General features: G+C 37.8%; 1 protein-coding gene and 1 non-coding gene across 9 annotated transcripts in view; both read right to left on the bottom strand.

The window, feature by feature from the left end:
• Nucleotides 1-18,395, bottom strand: part of SPICE1 (spindle and centriole associated protein 1) — a 73,073-nt gene that overhangs the window by 31,624 nt on the left and 23,054 nt on the right. For 6 of the 8 annotated variants that reach the window (XM_007181916.2, XM_057545749.1, XM_057545748.1 and 3 more), the window contains exon 8: nt 8,844-8,957. The exons of 1 other annotated variant lie outside the window; for it this stretch is intronic. In XM_007181916.2, the coding sequence (XP_007181978.2) occupies nt 8,844-8,957 (114 nt within the window). The remainder of the gene's footprint in view (nt 1-8,843; nt 8,958-18,395) is intronic. One more of the 8 variants, XM_057545746.1, reaches the window with a different exon arrangement.
• Nucleotides 15,903-16,009, bottom strand: LOC114237898 (U6 spliceosomal RNA). The gene has a single exon (XR_003623367.1). It is a non-coding gene; the product is annotated as a U6 spliceosomal RNA (small nuclear RNA).

Here is an 18,395-nt window from a genome sequence, read left to right as displayed (position 1 = left end):
AAGAATTAGGTTATATCAAATAACAACAACAAAATAAGACAATACTATCTACGGTAGGCTTAAGAATGGCCCTCGAAAAGATACCCATAACCTAATCCCTGGAACTTGTGAATGTTACCTTATCTGACTAAAAAGGGACTTTGCAGATGTGATTAAGTTAAGGGTCTTGAAATAGGGAGATGATCCTGGACTATCCAAGTGGGCCCTGAATGCAATAATATGCATCCTTAAGAGAGAAGCAGAGGGAGGTTTTGACACACACAAGTGGAGAAGGTGATGTGAAGGTGGAGGCAGAGGCTGGAGTGATGTGGACACAAGCCAAAAACACACCATCAGCCACCAGAAGCTGGAAGAGGCAAGGCGTGGATTATAACCTAGAGTATCCAGAGGGAATGTGGCAATACCAACACCTTCATTTCAGTCTAGTGAAACTGATTAAGGATTTCTGGCCTCTAGAACTGTGAGAGAATAAATTTCTGTTGCTTGAAGCCACCAACTTTGTAGAAATTTGTTAACACAGCCCCAGAAAATTAATACAGATTTTGGTACTTGGATATGGGGTGCTTATGTAACAAATACCTAAAAATGTGAAAGTAGCTTTGGAATTGGATAATGGGTAAAGGCTGGAATTATTTTTAGGTGAATGATAGAAAAAGCCTAATTGCCTTAAAAAGACTATTGATAAAAATATGAATGTTAAGGACTCTTCCAGTGAGGCCTCAAGAGGAAGTGAGGAGCATGGTAGAGAAAGCCTATATTATCATAGAAAATAACATATCATCATAAATAGAATGTTGGTAGAAATATGAATATTAAAGGAGCTTCTGGTAAGGATTCAGAAGGAAATGAGGAACATGTTATTGGAAACTGGGAAAAAGGCAAACCTTACCATAAAGTGGCAGAAAACTTAGCTGAGTTGTGTGGGAAGCAGAATTTGTAAGCAATGAAACTGGATATTTAGCTGTCAAAGTTTACAAGGAAAGTACTGAATGTGCAGCCTGCCTTCTTCTTGCTGCTTACAGTGAAATGCAAGAGGAAAGAGATAAATTGAGAGAAGAACTGTTAAGCAAAAAGGAACCAGGACTTGATTTGAGAAATTCTCACTCTTCAGATTGCAAAAGATGCTCAAATTAGGAGTCACTGTTAGGAAAGCAGGCTCTGGAGAGAAGGACAAGTGTACGGCTGGATAAATTTTTGCTACTTCTAAAGAGATAAGGCATGTGACTCCTGGATCCCCTCAATGATCTCAGCAGAAGCCAACAACGAAGACGGGATTATCCAGGAAAGATCAATAGAGGAGCTCTCATCTAAAGGCATGTTTTCCCATGACATACACAGGAGACCCATAAGATCTTTTGACAATATTATACCATCAGAAATACTACAAGCTGGTACTGAAAGGGACAGAGATAGTATGAAATGAAGGAAGGGTGTCAAACTCCTAAAATTCTCCAGAGAGTAAACAGGCTGATAAAATTACTCAGGGGAAAAGATGGGCTTCAAAAAAAAGGAATAATGATTTCAAAGCCAGGGCTGCAGGTATAGAGACTAGATCCACGGACACAGAGTCCAAGGCCAGAGCCACAAGCACAGAGAATTGAACCATGGACCCAATGGGTGAAGTGTCAAGCCACAGAGGATTATTACCAGGCCTTGAAACCTAGGAAAATTTGCCCTGCTGGGTTGGGACTGGTGACCCATTTCTTCCTTTGATTTTCTCCTTTTTCAAATGGGGATGTCTATAATTATTATCCTATGTTTGTTCCATCATTGTATTTTAAAAGCAGATAACTTGTTTTCTAGTTTCACAGGACCATAGATGGAGAAGAGTATTGGCCCAGGGTGTATCATATCCAGAGTTTTACCCATTCCTGGCTTAGATTAATTAGATTCGTTTTGAGTTTATGTTTAGATGAGATTTTGAACTTGAGTTGATGCTGAGACATTGGGGGATATTTGAATGGGGTGAATGTAAATTTTGCATGTGGGCCAGTGGGTGGACTGTGTAGGTTAAATTATGGTCCCTGAAGATATGTCCATGCTCTAATCCCTGGAACCTGAAAGTGGCCAAAAATGGGTCTTTGCAGATGTGATTAAGTGAAAGATCTTGAGATGGTGAGGTTATCCTCTGTGGGCCCTAAATGCAATCATGTATATTCTTATAAAAGAGAGACAGAGGTAGATTTTCACACACACACACACACACACACACACACACACACACACTCACACACACAGGAGGTGATGTGAAGACAGAGACAGAGACTGAAGTGATGTAGCCATAAGCCAAGGAAGACCAAGAGCCATCAAAAGCTGGAAGAGGAAAGGAACAGATTTTCTTCTAGAGCCTCTGGAGGGAGTGTGGCCCTATCAACACCTTGATTTTGGTCTAGTGAAACTGATTTCAGATTTCTGGCCTCCAGAAGTGTGAGAAAATAAATTTCTTTTTTATTGTTTTAAGCCACCAAGTTTGTAATAATTTGTTATAGCAACTCCAGGAAACTAACATACTACCTTGAATTTGGTAACTTTCAGTTTAGAAACTTAAAATACTTTATAGGTATTATTGGGTTGGCCAAAAAGTTCATTCAGATTAAGATGTTATGGATAAACCCGAGTGAACTTTTTGGCCAACCCAATATTTTTGAAATATGATGGGAAGAAAAAGAAATTACTTAAAAGTATTTATCTCCATCTGAAGACAATAATCTCCTTTAGATCTAGAACACAATTTTACTTATTTTATTTACTTTGCTCATTGATTCACATCCAAGCTCCTTCCATGTCCATTGATGACCACTTATGAGCACCAATTCTATTTTATGGCAGCATCAATCACAACAGTATTTTAATGACTTTATTTCATACTCAACTTAGGAACATCAGCATCTCTAATTTATATTCCTAACATACAAACCACATCCAAAGGAAGCTACCCAAGCCTACTGGAAAGAGCAATTTTCCTTGTCATTCAGTTTTTGCCACTAGGGGTTTATTCCTCTCAATTCTTTCTCCCTTTTTTCCTATGGATGCTCTAACATCACCTTTCCCTCTCCCCAGCCTATACACAAAGATCTCCAGAGGAAGTAGGTATTGATAACGGTTAAAGTGAGAGAAATGTTTGCAATCACTGTTTCCTCACTTGGAATGTACTGACCCCCAAAAAACAGCAGTGACTCAGTAGAGGCTTTGGAGGATTGGGTCAGGAACATATTTATCATGTACAATATTATTGCTATGAGAAATCAATTCAGTGCTCACAGGAACTCACAGAATTCACAGAAATTTTCAAACCAGAAGGCACCTTAAAAATCATATGTTCTACCCCCCTCATATTTTACAAGTGAGGAAATAAAGACCCACAGATTATCTAATTAGTAAGTAACCAAAGGCTTAGCCCCCAAATTCCAAGTCTAATGCATCTTCTAATACCTCATGCCCAGCAGTCAATAAGTAACATTTTGAGACATAAGGTATTCATAAGTTGGAAATGGCCTTTTCAAACAACTAATGAGATAAAACTAAACTTAACCTACCAAATGAAAAAAATTATTTGATTCAAGTGTAAAGGATAAAAGTAATTCTGAAAAAGATTAGTTATATTTAGGTTCTGAAAGAAAAAGTACTTAAAAGACGATACATATTTCCAGGTATTCCTAACAAAATGGTGACCAGCTAAATTTGAATTACTCTACACATCCTCCAAAAAACTATACAGTGAAACAAGAAAAGCAAATAAAACAGCATATAACCCATACCTTCTATATTATTGGAAGACAGAGAATACTACTAACTTCAAACTACCTCTAAGTAGAAAAATAAGCATCAAATTCCAGCAAAGATATTTCTTGAGCTCCTGTAGGAAGCCTTTGCAAAGAATGGGGGCAGTTCAAAATGACTGCACAGAGAAAAGGAAAGCTGAGAGCCTAATGGTGACAAAAATCACCTCTAGAAAGAAAAAGTCCACTCTAAGTATGCAAATACTTTAAAAAAAAAAAAAAAACCTGGGCAATCATAACACCACCAAGAAGTTTGTAGAACCCAAGATGGTAGTCTTGGGAAGGCATCACTTCTTAAGGAGAAGAGAGTGAACAGGAAGGGAGAGGTACCCTTTGGAGGCTGAGTGCTAAAGGAGAAAAGATGTAAAAGTCCTTCAAGACAAAAGAGAACCACGATATTGGAGGACAAGCCAACTTTAACCCACCAACACTTTAAAAAAAAAAAAAAAAGGCTTTAAATAAACTGCCTCACCATAATTGAGAGAAGAATCACCCAAAACTCCCAACCCTCTCCACAAAATGTACAGTATAACAAAGGCAGTATATCAAAACAGAAAACTGAAATTGAAATATTGCAGCTAATGAAAATTCCTGCCCCCAACATGCAGAAAAAAGAAAACTGTAACACAATACTTTAAACAGAATTAAATATACTTTAAAAAGCATTTCTTGAATCAGAAATTCTAAAACTAAGTCCAGAAATGGACAAAGAACAGGAAGGAATAAAATAAGAATTGATTAAACTGAGGAAAGAAATCAAAGAAAAACTATGTCAGAAATAAAGATTAAATTACAATGTGTCCATTGGAGAATTGTTAAACAAACATTTAATAAGCAACATTAAATAATTACAGAAAAACAACAAAAAGAATAAAAATAAGATTAAGAAGAATACAAAGGGTTAAAGAGAAAGTGCTTGAAGTAGAAAACAGGAAAAATCTTCTGTGTATATAAAAGGAATCTCTGAAAAAGAAAAAGAAAACAGTGACTTAGAACTAATATTTAAAACTATAATCCAAGAAAACTTTGCAGACCAAAAAAAAAAAAAGAGAGAGAGAGAACTGAATATATATATAATATATATATAAGAAAAGGCATATATATATATATATATATATATATATATATATATATACATATATAATAGGAAAGGGCCAACTGTGTTGGGAAAGGAAAAATTGACCTGGAAAGGTAAACTCCAAGACATAGCTTAGCTATATTTAAATTTTAAACATAAAGGAAATCAAGTCACTAGATAAAAATGCCAAATTATTTATAAGGGCAAGAAAATTATCCTAGCATCAGACTTCCCAAAAGCAACATTCAAAGCAAACAAAGAATGGAGTAGCATTTTCAAGAAAGTTAAGAACACAAAATAGAAACCAAAGATTTTATATCCAGCCAAGATGTCCTTCAAATATCAAAGCCATACAAAAACTTCTAAACTTTCAAAAACTCAGGGAATACTGTATTCACAAGCCCTACAACATGAGCTTTGTCTAACTGAAAGAATCAACCAAGAGTTAACTAGGGAAACATCATAAAAGGACTGATGATGAGCATTTAATATATTTAATTATAGCTCTAAGACTAAAACAAAAATGGAGATACAAGAGGAAAAAAATATGTAAATGTTTTATGTTCTGTTAAAGGAAAAAAAATGCAGCTAAAAAAATGGGGATGAAAATGGAGAGAAAAGAAGGGAAAAAATGGGCATGCAGCATAACTCACTTTCAGCATAGGCAATAGGTAGAAGTCAAAAAGACCACTGAAAACCAACCTGACAGTGAAAGGTTGAGTAAGAAAACAGGGAACTAAAGGCTCTATAAAAGGTTGATATAAAGAAATAAGCAACTAGAACAAAAATTACAAACTTCCTAAATACCAAAGAAATTTTTAAAAAGAACAGAGAAAACATCTCACATAGAGAAGGAAAACTGTAAAGTATAATACACATAGTACCATAAAATAATATGACAAAGTTGACACCAAACACATCAACCATATCAATACATGTTACAAGCTTACTTCACTAGTTTAAAAAAAAATTGATTTTCAAATTGGCTAAGAAGGCAAGATCCAATTCTATGTGGTTTTTTTTTTGGCCATGCCGTGTAGCATGCAGGATCTTAGCTCCCCGACCAGGGATAGAACCCGTGTCCCCTGGCGTAGAAGCACAGAGTATTAACCACTGGACCACCAGGGAAATCCCCAATTTTGTGTTAAATACAAGAGACACACCTAGTACACAATAATTCAGAAAGGCTAAAAATAAAAGAATGAGCAAAGATGATCCAAGCAATTAGAAACAAGAAAAAAGCAGAGGTTTTATTCCTGTTACCAAAGTACAATTGAAGCCAAGAGGCACTAAATGTGGCATTTTTATAATGCTAAAAGCCGTACTTCACAATGAAGATACAATACACATGGATATCCATGTATCAAAAAACACAATAACCATCTTTATAAAGATGGAGGTATTTTAACTCCAAACAGAATTACATATACAACATCAAATGCAAAGAAACAAATAGTAATAGCAAGAGACTTTAAAACACTACTCTCAATATAAGATAATGGCAAAAATAAATAAGGATACAGAAGAAGTAAACAACATAATCAATGAGGTGGACCTTATGGATATACATATAGAACTTTATACTTTGTTAATAAAGAATATACCTTCTTTACAAGCACAGACATGGGATATTCACAAAAATTTGATCATATATTTGGTCACAAAGAAAACATCATTAAGTTCCACAAGTAGAAATATTACAAACCACACTCTGGATGCAATACAACTAAAAATAACTGTACAAGAAAACCAAGAGGCTCTTCTATCTGGAAACTTAAAAATGAAAGAAAACAACAACAACAAAAACTATTAAATAACTCTTAGGTAAAAGGGCAAATATAAACTGAAATTATCTAATTTCTAAAATAACAAAACACTACATATTCAAGTGTGTAGTACACATTTAAGGCAGTGATCATGGAAAAATTCAAAACCTTAAATATGTTTATCAATTAAAATAAAAGAATGAAAATAAATATATTAAATTCTAAACTCAAAAAGCTTAAAAAAAAAACAGAAAACAAAAGAAAGCACAAGGAAGAAAATAAAAATAAAAGCAAAAATTGATGAGGAAGATGGGCTTCCCAAGTGGCACAGTGGTTAAGAATCTGCCTGCCAATGCAGGGGACACTGGTTCAAGCCCTGGTCTGGGAAGATCCCACGTGCCGCAGAGCAACTAAGCCCATGCGCCACAACTACTGAGCCTGCGCTCTAGAGCCCATGAGCCACAACTACTGAGCCCGTGTGCCACAACTACTGAAGCCCGTGCACCTAGAGCCCGTGCTCCACAACAAGAGAAGCCACTGCAATGAGAAGCCCATGCACCGCAACAAAGAGGAGCCCCCACTTGCCGCAACTAGAGAAAGCCTACGCGCAGCAACGAAGACCCAAAGCAGCCAAAAATAAATTAATTTTTTAAAAAATTAATTAAAAAAAAATTGATGAGGAAGAAATCATAGCTCTAATTAATAAATCCAAATCCTGGTTCTTTGAAAATTTAACAAAATAGACAAACCACTAACTAACCTAATTTTTAAAGTGGGGGAGGACCAAGAAGTGACAAGACGATAAGCACTGAAACAGAAGACATTTTTTAGAAGTACAGAGATTAACTGCATGCCTCTATAGAAATATATTGATAAACCTAGATGAAATGGATAATTTTCTGAGAAAATGTAATTTGCCAAAATTGACCTGAATATATATAGAAGGCTTAGATAATCCGATCTCCATAGAAGAAATAAAGCTATTATGGCACTTCCCCACAAAAAAAGCACCAGGCTCAAATAGTTTCACAGTGGAATTCTACCAAACCTTCAAAGTACAGATAGTCCCAATGTTACATAAATTGTTCCAGAACTTAAAAAATTAGAAAACCTTCCATCAGAGGCTTCTTATGAAATCCAGTATAACATTGTTACTTCAATCTGATATTGTATATTTTAAAATTATAGATAATATCATTTATGAATATTAATGCACAAATACTACTAAATAAAATATTAACAAACAACATCCAACACCACAATAATGAAAATAATATGCCAAGTGGAACTTATTTCAGGAATTCAAGGATATTTCAATAAGACATCTGTAATATAATGAACCATATTAATAGATTTAACCAGGAAATGCTTATGATTATCCCTATAGACGTGAAAAAAATCTTTGAAAAAACTGAACACTCATTTCTGATAAAAACACTCAAGAAAACAGGATTTGAAAGATGTTTCCCTAGCATTAAAAAAAAAAAAAAAGACCTGAGTACTGAAGCCAGCACTTAAGAGGAAACAGTAGTATTATTTTCACAGATCAGGAGCAAAAACAAGGATGCCCACTACTTCCACTATTATTTGTCACTGTCCCTTAGCTACTGAAATATACAAAAGAAACCAGCTAGTGATATAAGACTCAGAAAACAAAACTATGTCTATTTGCAGATGACATGATAGAGTACCTGGAAAACCCCAGAAAATCAATGCTAAAACTAACTCAACCAAGGTTCAATAAGGTAGCAGAGGGGCTTCCCTGATGGCACAGTGGTTAAGAATCCACCTGCCAATGTAGGGGACACGGGTTCGAGCCCTGGGCTGGGAAGATCCCACATGCCGTGGAGCAACTAAGCCCAGGCACCATGACTACTGAGCTTGCGCTCTAGAGCCCGCGAGCCACAACTACTGAAGCCCGTGTGCCTAGAGCCTGTGCTCTGCAACAAGAGAAGCCCACGCACCACAACGAAGACCCAGTGCAGCCATAAATAAATTAATTAAATAAATAAATTTATTTTAAAAAATAATAATAATAAGGTAGCAGAATATCAAGATAACATACTGAAATCAGCTTGGCATCAAAATGGCAGCCTCCAGGACAGCTCACGCCAATGAGTACTCCCTAGTACCTCTACCACCATTCCCCGCAGTGAGCCACAGCCGCCCCCTACCTCCCCAGGAGATCCTCCAAGACCAGCAGGACATTTGTTTACTCACTGCTCACTAGAGGGAGGCCTTTTCCAGTTGTATTCCTTTTCAGAGGCTTTGCCTTCTGCATGGGAAACAGACTCCTCCAAGGCTACTATATGGTTTACTGTGCTGAATACCCTGCTGAGTGGTACAGAGACATACAGTTTAGCCTGGGTGTCTTATTTATTTTGGTAATGGGAATCAACATTCATAGTGACTATAATACCCCAGCTCAGGAAGCCTGGAGAAATCATCTATAGGATTCCAGAAGGTGGCTTGTTCATGTACACTTCTGGAGCCAATTTCCTTGGTGAGATCGCTGAATGGATCGGCTATGCCCTGGCCACTTGGTCCCTCCCAGCACTTGCGTGTGCATTTTTCTCACTTTCTCTCCTTGGGCTATGAGCTTTTCACCACCATAGGTTCTACCTCAAGATGTGTGAGGACCACCCCATGTCTCGGAAAGCCCTCATTCCATTCACCTTTTAAAGAAATGAAATAAAAGGGAACAAAGCTACCACAATCCTGTTGAAAACCATAAAGCTGATGAACCTGTAACTTTTAAAGTCCCACTGTGTATATGTAATAGTAGGCCTCTGGTGTTCTGGCAGCTAACCTGAGGATTCTGAAAGGGCCCCTTAGTGTTTCCTCCCATCCTCCCTGAGGGTCTCTGTCCTGATCTCCTATTGAAGCTTCAACAAGGCCCTTTTTTACACAGAGACATCTGCTTCTTAGCTATTCCTCCTAGAAAGTGCAAAGTTCCCTAAGTATTTTTTTTCTTTGGATGACCCAAATACAGGTGGCTTTATACCTGCTCTGTATCAGAGTAAGACAGCTCTGTTGTCGAGAAAGTTTTGAGTTGAGGGCAGTGCTTATAGAATTTATTAAAGGTACACATTTGACACTTAAACAAATCAGCAGACATTTAAATTCTGAAGCTGCACAGACCCAGAGCAAATCTCTTCCCAAATGAAAACCCACTCACATTTTCCTTTTCCTTAGTTAATAGTGAAAGATGTGAAATGATTAAGTAGACTTTTAATAGAGGAGCCCTCTCTTCGTATTGCTGAAAATGCAACAACGCATTGACCCCATTTCAAATTTGTGCACTGTCTTCCAGAACATTCCACAATCCCTGCTAGAGATATTGTAGGCTAATCCAGAAAACTGGTGTGGATTTTATTGAAGGTCAGGTTTTAAAGATCACAAAGAATGGAGGGTTGCTGTTCTGGGGCGTGGGTGGCTGCAGGATGTGCGGCTCGGGGTCGGGGTGGGCGCCGGGAGGGAGCTGGGCGGCAGGATGATGGAGGAGGAGGAACTGGAGTTCGTGGAGGAGCTGGAAGCCGTGCTCCAGCTCACGCCCGACGTGCAGCTCGCCATCGAGCAGATTTTTAGATGTGTTTTCCTTGGAGTGGTTGGATTACTCATTCACAGCACATTTGGCAAATCCTGAGGATGCCAGGCCACTGGGCAAAGGTATTTCCAAGCCAGGATCCTCTAGATCGAGCAGATTTCAATGCTGTGGAGTATATCAACACCCTGTTCCCAACAGAGCAATCTCTGGCAAACATCGATGAAGTCGTGAACAAAATTAGACTGAAAATAAGGTGAAGACCTCTGCCATGAATGTTTTGTTCAGTTGGGTGCCTTAAAAAGTACAAAGAAGGGACTTCCCTGTTGGCGCAGTGGTTAAGAATCTGCCTGCCAATGCAGGGGACACGGGTTCAAGCCCTGGTCCGGGAAGATCCCACATGCTGCAGAGCAACTAAGTCCGTGTGCAACAACTACTGAAGCCCATGCGCCACAACTACTGAAGCCCGTGCGCCACAACTACTGAAGCCTGCATGCCTAGAGCCTGTGCTCTGCAACGAGAGAAGCCACCACAATGAGAAGCCCACGCACCGCAACGAAGAGTAGCCCCTGCTCGCTGCAACTAGAGAAAGCCTGCGCACAGCAATGAAGACCCAATGCAGCTAAAAATAAATACAAAGAAGGCTGTTGATTGTTTTGGTGGACTTTAGCTGTAACAATTCTAGTAGAGACCACTAAGTTTTACAGGGTTTGCACAGAAAATGAAAACTCCCCCATGATCCAAAAATCACTTGCGAGGGGCTTCCCTCGCTGTCCAGTGGTTAAGACTCCATGCTTCCCGACCTAAGTGTCCATCGACAGATGAATGGATAAAGAAGGTGTGGCACATATATACGATGGAATATTACTCAGCCATAAAAAGAAACGAAATTGAGTTATTTGTAGTGAGGTGGATGGACCTAGGGTCTGTCATACAGAGTGAAGTAAGTCAGAAAGAGAAAAACAAATACCGTATGCTAACACATATATATGGAATCTAAAAAAAAAAAAAAACGGCTCTGAAGAACCTAGGGGCAGGACAGGAATAAAGATGCAGACGTAGAGAATGGACTTGAGGACATGGGGACGGGAAGGATAAGCTGGGACAAAGTGAGAGAGTGGCATGGACTTATATATACCACCAAATGTAAAACAGATCGCTAGTGAGAAGCAGCTGCATAGCACAGGGAGATCAGCTCTGTGCTTTTTGACCACCTAGAGGGGTGGGATAGGGAGCGTGGGAGGGAGATGCAAGAGGGAGGAGATATGGGGATATATGTATATGTATAGCTGATTCACTTTGTTATACAGCAGAAACTAACACACCATTGTAAAGCAATTATACTCCAATAAAGATGTTAAAAAAAAAAAAAAGATCACAAAGAAGAGATGACTCTGGTTGACTACAAAGAGAGCAAAAAAGTGTTTTACAATAGACTGCAAATTCTCATATTCTTAGAAACCAGTGGAAATATCCAAGTATGAGAATGTCAAATAAGGGGAATTACCAAGTAAGAGCATATGCTGTTTGCCTCGACGAGACATGTACAATGACAGTGAAGCATCTCAGAAGCACCCAGCAACTCTTCCCTTCTGGAGATTCTGCATCACAGTCCTCAGGATCTGATCAAGAAGGCATCCCCTAGGGGTGCCTTGAACTTCAGTCCTCAAAAGTCCCTGGGGCAGAGGCTGAAAATTGCAACCAGAGGAACACCTCTAGGCAGAAAACCTGCTTTGTTTGGCTCCAACAGTGTTCCACACATAGTTTGGTTTTCCTTTTTTTTTTTACATTCAAAGTTTCCAAAATTTAAAAATTAGGACGTTTCTACATTCTCTAGTTTCCTTTTAAAAGTTAGAGGATCTGTGCCCGTGGAGCCTGCGAAGAACTGGGACTGATCAGCTGGTAGACATCAGAATTTGCAACCTCTGTGCAGGGGTCACCCTCATGTGAGTGCTGAGACTTTTTGCTCTCTAAAGAAGGGGCTAAACACTCAAACCGTATGACAGTATTTGTCAATGCAGGTCTAGGTCTGGGGCCAGCATTGGTAATATTTAGCAAACCCCTTTGAGAAATGAGCACCAATTTTATCAGATGTAGTGCTAATTGCAGAAATTCACTAGATAAAACATATAGGACACTCAAAAGACCTGAAGATGATGTAATTACTGAAAAATACAAATTGTAATCATATAAATACATGATTTGCTGTTTAAATGCCTGTCGAATCATGAATAAGTAAATTTTTTTTAATTAAAAGATCCCCAGGGACTTCCCTGGTGGTGCAGTGGTTAAGAATCCACGTGCCGATGCAGGGGACATGGGTTCGAGCCCTGGTCTGGGAAGATCCCTCATGCCGTGGAGCAACTAAGTCTGTGCGCCACAACTACTGAGCCTGCACTCTAGAGCCTGCGAGCCACAACTACTAAGCCTGTGTGCCACAACTACTGAAGCCTGCGTGCCTAGAGCCTGTGCTCTGCAAAAAGAGAAGCCACTGCAATGAGAAGCCCACGCACCGCAATGAAGAGTAGCCCCCACTCACCGCAACTAGAGAAAGCCCACGCACAGCAACGAAGACCCAACGCAGCCAAAAATAAATTAAAAAAAAAAAAAAAAAAGATCCCCAAACTAAAAAAAAACAAACACTGATATCAATAGCCTTCGTAACACAAACAACTAGTTAGAGGGTGCAATGGAAGAGAAAGCCCCATTTAAAATAAAATAAAATAAACATTAATAAAGGAAACTGAAGATGATTCAAAGAAATGGAAAGATGTTCCATGCTCCTGAATTGGAAGAATTAATATTGTTAAAATGGCAATACTACCCAAAGCAATATACAGATTTAACATGATCCCTATCAAATTACCCATGACATTTTTCACAGAACTAGAACAAATAACCCTAAAATTTATATGGAACCATAAAAGACCCAGAATTGCCAAAGCAATCCTGAGGAAAAAGAACAAAGCAGGAGGCATAACCCTCCCAGACTTCAGACAATACTACAAAGCTACAGTAATCAAAACAGCATGGAATTGGCACAAAAACAGACATTTGGATCAATGGAATGAAATAGAGAGCCCAGAAATAAACCCACACACCTACAGTCAATTAATCTTCAACAAAGGAGGCAAGAATATACAAGGAAGAAAAGACAGTCTGTTTAGCAAGTGGTGTTGGGAAAGTTGGACAGCCGCATGTAAATCAATGAAGTTAGAACACACCCTCACACCATACACAAAAATAAACTCAAAATGGCTTAAAGACTTAAATATAAGACATGATACCATAAAACTCCTAGAAGAGAACATAGGCAAAACATTCTCTGACATAAATCATACCAGTGTTTTCTTAAGTCAGTCTCCCAAGGCAATAGAAATAAAAGCAAAAATAAACAAATAAGCTTATAAGCTTTTGCACAGCACAGGAAACCATAAACAAAATGAAAAGACAACCTATAGATTGGGAGAAAATATTTGGAAACAATGTGACTGACAAGGGCTTAATTTCCAAAATATACAACCAGCTCATACAACTCCATAACAAAAAAAAACCCAACAACCCAATCAAAAAAATGGGCAGAAGACCTAAGTAGACATTCCTCCAAAAAAGAGATACAGATGGCCAATAAGCACATGAGAAGAAGCTCATCATCGTTAATTATTAGAGAAATGCAAATCAAAACTACAATGTGGTACCACCTCACACCAGTCAGAGTGGCCATCATCAAAATTCTACAAATAATATATGCTGGAGAGGGTGTGGACAAAAGGGAACCCTCTTACATTTTTGGTAGGAATGGAAATTGGTGCAGCCACTATGGAAAACAGTATGGAGATTCCTTAAAAAACTAAAAATAGAATTATCATATGATCCAGCAATCCCACTCTTGGGCAAATATCTGGACAAAACTATAATTTGAAAAGATAGATGAACCTCTATGTTCACAGCAGCACTATTTACAATAGCCAAGATATGGAAGCAACCTAAATGTCTATCAACAGATGAATGGATAAAGAAGATGTGGCATCACACACACACTAGACTACCACTCAGCCATAAAAAAAAATGAAATAATGCCATTTGGAGCAACATGGATGGACCTAGAGATTATCATACTAAGTAAAACAAGTCAAACTGAAAAAGACAAATATCATATGATATGTGGAATCTAAAATATGACATAAATGAACTTCCATGAAACAGAAACAGACTCACAGACACAGAGAACAGACTTGTAGTTGCCAAACAGGAGGGGAGGTGAGAGAGCGATGGATTGGGAGTTTGGGATTAGCAGGTGCAAACTATTATATACAGAATGGATAAACAACAAGGTCCTACTGTATTTTTTATATACATATATAAAATATCCTGTAATAAACCATAATGGAAAAGAATGTGGAAAAGAACACATATATGTATAACTAAATCACTTTGCTGTAAAGCAGAAACTAACACAACACTGTAAATCAACTATACTTCAATAAAATAAATAAATTTTTGAAAAAGAGAGAAGCCACTTTTGGCCTAAGCCATTTTGTGATCTAAGCCTGACCACAATGCTTGCCCTTGAACCAGTCTCAGTAGTTAATGATCTTAAGGGAAGTAAGGGGATTCAGTAACAAAGAAAACGCAGTCAAGAAACAAAAGTTCAGCAATAAAACGACTCCTAATTGCTCCTCAAGGGATATACATAACAATCTGATACAGTTTTTGAGCTCTGCAGGAACTAAGGCCCCCACCTAGGTGGAAGATGGAATGATGATGTTGACCCTCCTGACTTCAATCAACTAAAGCTTGGACTCTGTCAACATTTGTCCCAATTCTATGCTGAACTCTCCTCTGCTCAAGCCTCTTCATGAATATGCATGTACTCTTAGCTTAAAACTTCCCCAATTTTGCTGTTTGCAGAGACACTACTTTGGGAAAGATCCCCTGAGTTCATCTTACTTGCTGCCAGTAATAATAAATCCTTCCTTCTCTCAAAATATAAATAAATAAATAATAAAATAAAATAGTAACAATAACAACAAAAATACTCAGGAATAATCTAACAAGAAATGAGGAAACCTATATGAGAAAAACATTAAAATACTCCTCAAAAACAAAAAGGTAGACATTAATAAATGGAAAAACATCCTTTGTTCTTGGATAGTAAAACCCAGCATAATAAAAATGTCAGGTCTCTCTAGTTCATTTATTAATATAACAAAAATATCAATAAACTTTTTTATGATGCTAAATAAGTTGACACTAAATTCATACAGAAAAATAAACATGTAACAATCATTATGAAAACTCTGAACTGGAAAAGGCTATGAGGGAAGTCTATTAAAACAATATAAACTCTAATTAAAACAGTGTGGTATTGGAGCATGACTACAGAAACAAGGCCAGTGGACTAGAAAATTCGGAAGTAGATCCAGGTACACATGGTAATTAATGTACACAAGCAGAATATCAGATCAGTGGGGCAGTAATAAATGGTGCTGGGGCAATTGGATACCAATTTAGGAAAAGATAAGAATCAGAGCCATACCTCATACCACATACCAAAATAAACTCTCAATGGATCAGAGAACTAAATAAAAAATAAAACCACAGAAGTATCAGAAGAAAACATGAGTGAATTCCTCTAAAACCAGTTTTAGGAAAGAATTTCAGAGTGTGATTCAAGATCCACATGTAAAAACAATGAATGATAAATTCAAACTATATATATATTCCTTTTTTTTTAAAACATGGAATGCGTCACAAATCTGTGTGTCACCTTTGCACAGGGTCCATGCTAATCTTCTCTGTATTGTTCCAATTTTAGCTTATGTGCTGCCAAAGCGAGCACTACATACATATTCTTAAATCTTTTACTTGTTAAAGAAATTCAAAAGACAACGAATTGGGAGAAAATATAACATATTACGCAGGTAAAAGACTAATATCCTTAATATGTAAAGAATGCTTACAAATTAATAAAGAGGGACCAAAACCCTAAAAGCAAAATGGGCAAAAGTCATGAATAGACAATTCACTGTAATGTCCCTTAAATATATGACAAAATTATCAATTTCACTTAGAAAGGCAAAGTAAAACTACACTGAGATAACATTTCTCACCTATAAAATCAGCAGAGAAGTCTGACAACACACTCTGGTGCAGACACTCTTGTAAGTTGCCAGTAGGAGTGCAAAATACTACAACCCTCATAAAGCAGAATTCAGTAATTTTACAACAAAATTACATAGCATTTACCTTTTAATCCCAAAATCTCACTTCTAGTAATTTACTCTAAATACACACCTTCAACAATACAAAAATACATATGCATAAGTTATTCACTGCAGCATTTTTTTTTTTTAAACGTGATGATCCGTTTATTTATTTATGGCTGTGTTGGGTCTTCGTTTCTGTGCAAGGGCTTTCTCTAGTTATGGCAAGTGGGGGTCACTCTTCATTGCGGTGCGTGGGCCTCTCACTATCGCGGCCTCTTGTTGCGGAGCACAAGCTCCAGACGCGCAGGCTCAGTAATTGTGGCTCACGGGCCTAGTTGCTCCGTGGCATGTGGGATCTTCCCAGACCAGGGCTCGAACCCGTGTCCCCTGCATTGGCAGGCAGACTCTCAACCACTGCGCCACCAGGGAAGCCCTTCTGTAGCATTTTTTAATTGAAAAATATTGCAAACAACTTAAATACTTGTGTGTGTATATATATATGTGTATATATATACACACACATATATAGCATTGCAAAAACTGGATAAAGATGTGCAAAAGAATGAAATTGGACCCCTACCTTACACCACTCACAAAAATTAACTCAAAATGGATTAAAGACTTAAACATCAGACCTGAAATGGTAAAAATCCTACAAGAAAACATAGAGGAAGCTCATTGAGATTGATCTTGGCAACAATTTTTTGGATCTGACACCAAAAGCACAAGCAAAACAAAATAACTGGAACTACATGAAACCAAAAAGCTTCTGCACAGCAAAAGAAACAATCAACAGAATGAAGAGGCAATCTATGGAATGGGAGAAAATATTTGCAAATCATATATTTAATTAGGGGTTAATATCCAAAATACATAAAGAACTCATAAAACTTAATAGCAAAAACCCCAAACAATCCAATAAAAACAATGGGCAGAGGAACTGAACAGACATTTTTCCAAAGATGACATACAAATAGCCAACAAGTACATACATGAAAAGGTGCTTGACATCACTAATCATAAGGGAAATGAAAATCAAAACCACAACAAAAGCAAAACCAAACAAAAAATAAAACAAAAGTAAAAAAAAACAAAGAAAACAAAAAACAAGAGAACCAAAGAACCCCCAAAAAACAAACAATAAAAACAAAAACAGAAAGCAAACTAAAAAAAAGCAAACATAAAACAAACACACAAAAATGATTAAAAAAACAAACCCACAATAAGATATTTCCTCACACCTGTAAGAATGGCTATCATCAAAAAGTCAAGAGATAACAAGTGTTAATGAGGATGTGGAGAAAAGGGAACCCTTGTGCACTGTTGGTGGCATTGTTAATTGGTACAGTCATTATGGAAAACAGTGTGGAAGTTCCTCAAAAAATTAAAAATATAACTACCATATGATCCAGGATTCTCACTTCAGGGTACGTATCAAAAGGAAATGAAAACAGGATCTCAGAGAGATATCTGCACTCCCATGTTAACTGCAACACTATTCACAATAACCAAGATATGGAAACAACCTAAGTATATGTCAACACATGAATGGATGAAGAAAATGTGATTGAGATACATAGATACATATCATATTCCATTGTATACATATACAATGGGATATTATTCAGCCATGAGAAAGAAGGAAATCATGCCATTTGTGACAACATGGATGAACCTGGAAGGTATTACATTGAGAAATACAAGTCAGACAAAGAAAGACAAACACTGTATGATGTCACTTATATGTGGAATCTAAAAAAGCTGAGGGGAATTCCCTGGTGGCGCAGTAGTTAAGCATCCGCCTGCCAATGCAGGGGACACGGGTTTGAGCCCTGGTCCAGGAAGATCCCACACGCCGCAGAGCAACTAAGCCCGTGCACCACAACTACTGAGCCTGCACTCTAGAGCCTGTGAGCCACAACTACTGAGCCCACGCGCTGCAACTACTGAGCCCGCGTGCTGCAACTACTGAAGCCCACAAGCCTAGAACCCGTGCTCTGCAACAAGAGAAGCCACCGC

This window comes from Balaenoptera acutorostrata, chromosome 4 (genome assembly GCF_949987535.1).
Source record: "Balaenoptera acutorostrata chromosome 4, mBalAcu1.1, whole genome shotgun sequence".
In the NCBI taxonomy this organism is placed as follows: domain Eukaryota; kingdom Metazoa; phylum Chordata; class Mammalia; order Artiodactyla; family Balaenopteridae; genus Balaenoptera; species Balaenoptera acutorostrata.
This window is presented reverse-complemented; position numbering and strand designations above follow the sequence as displayed.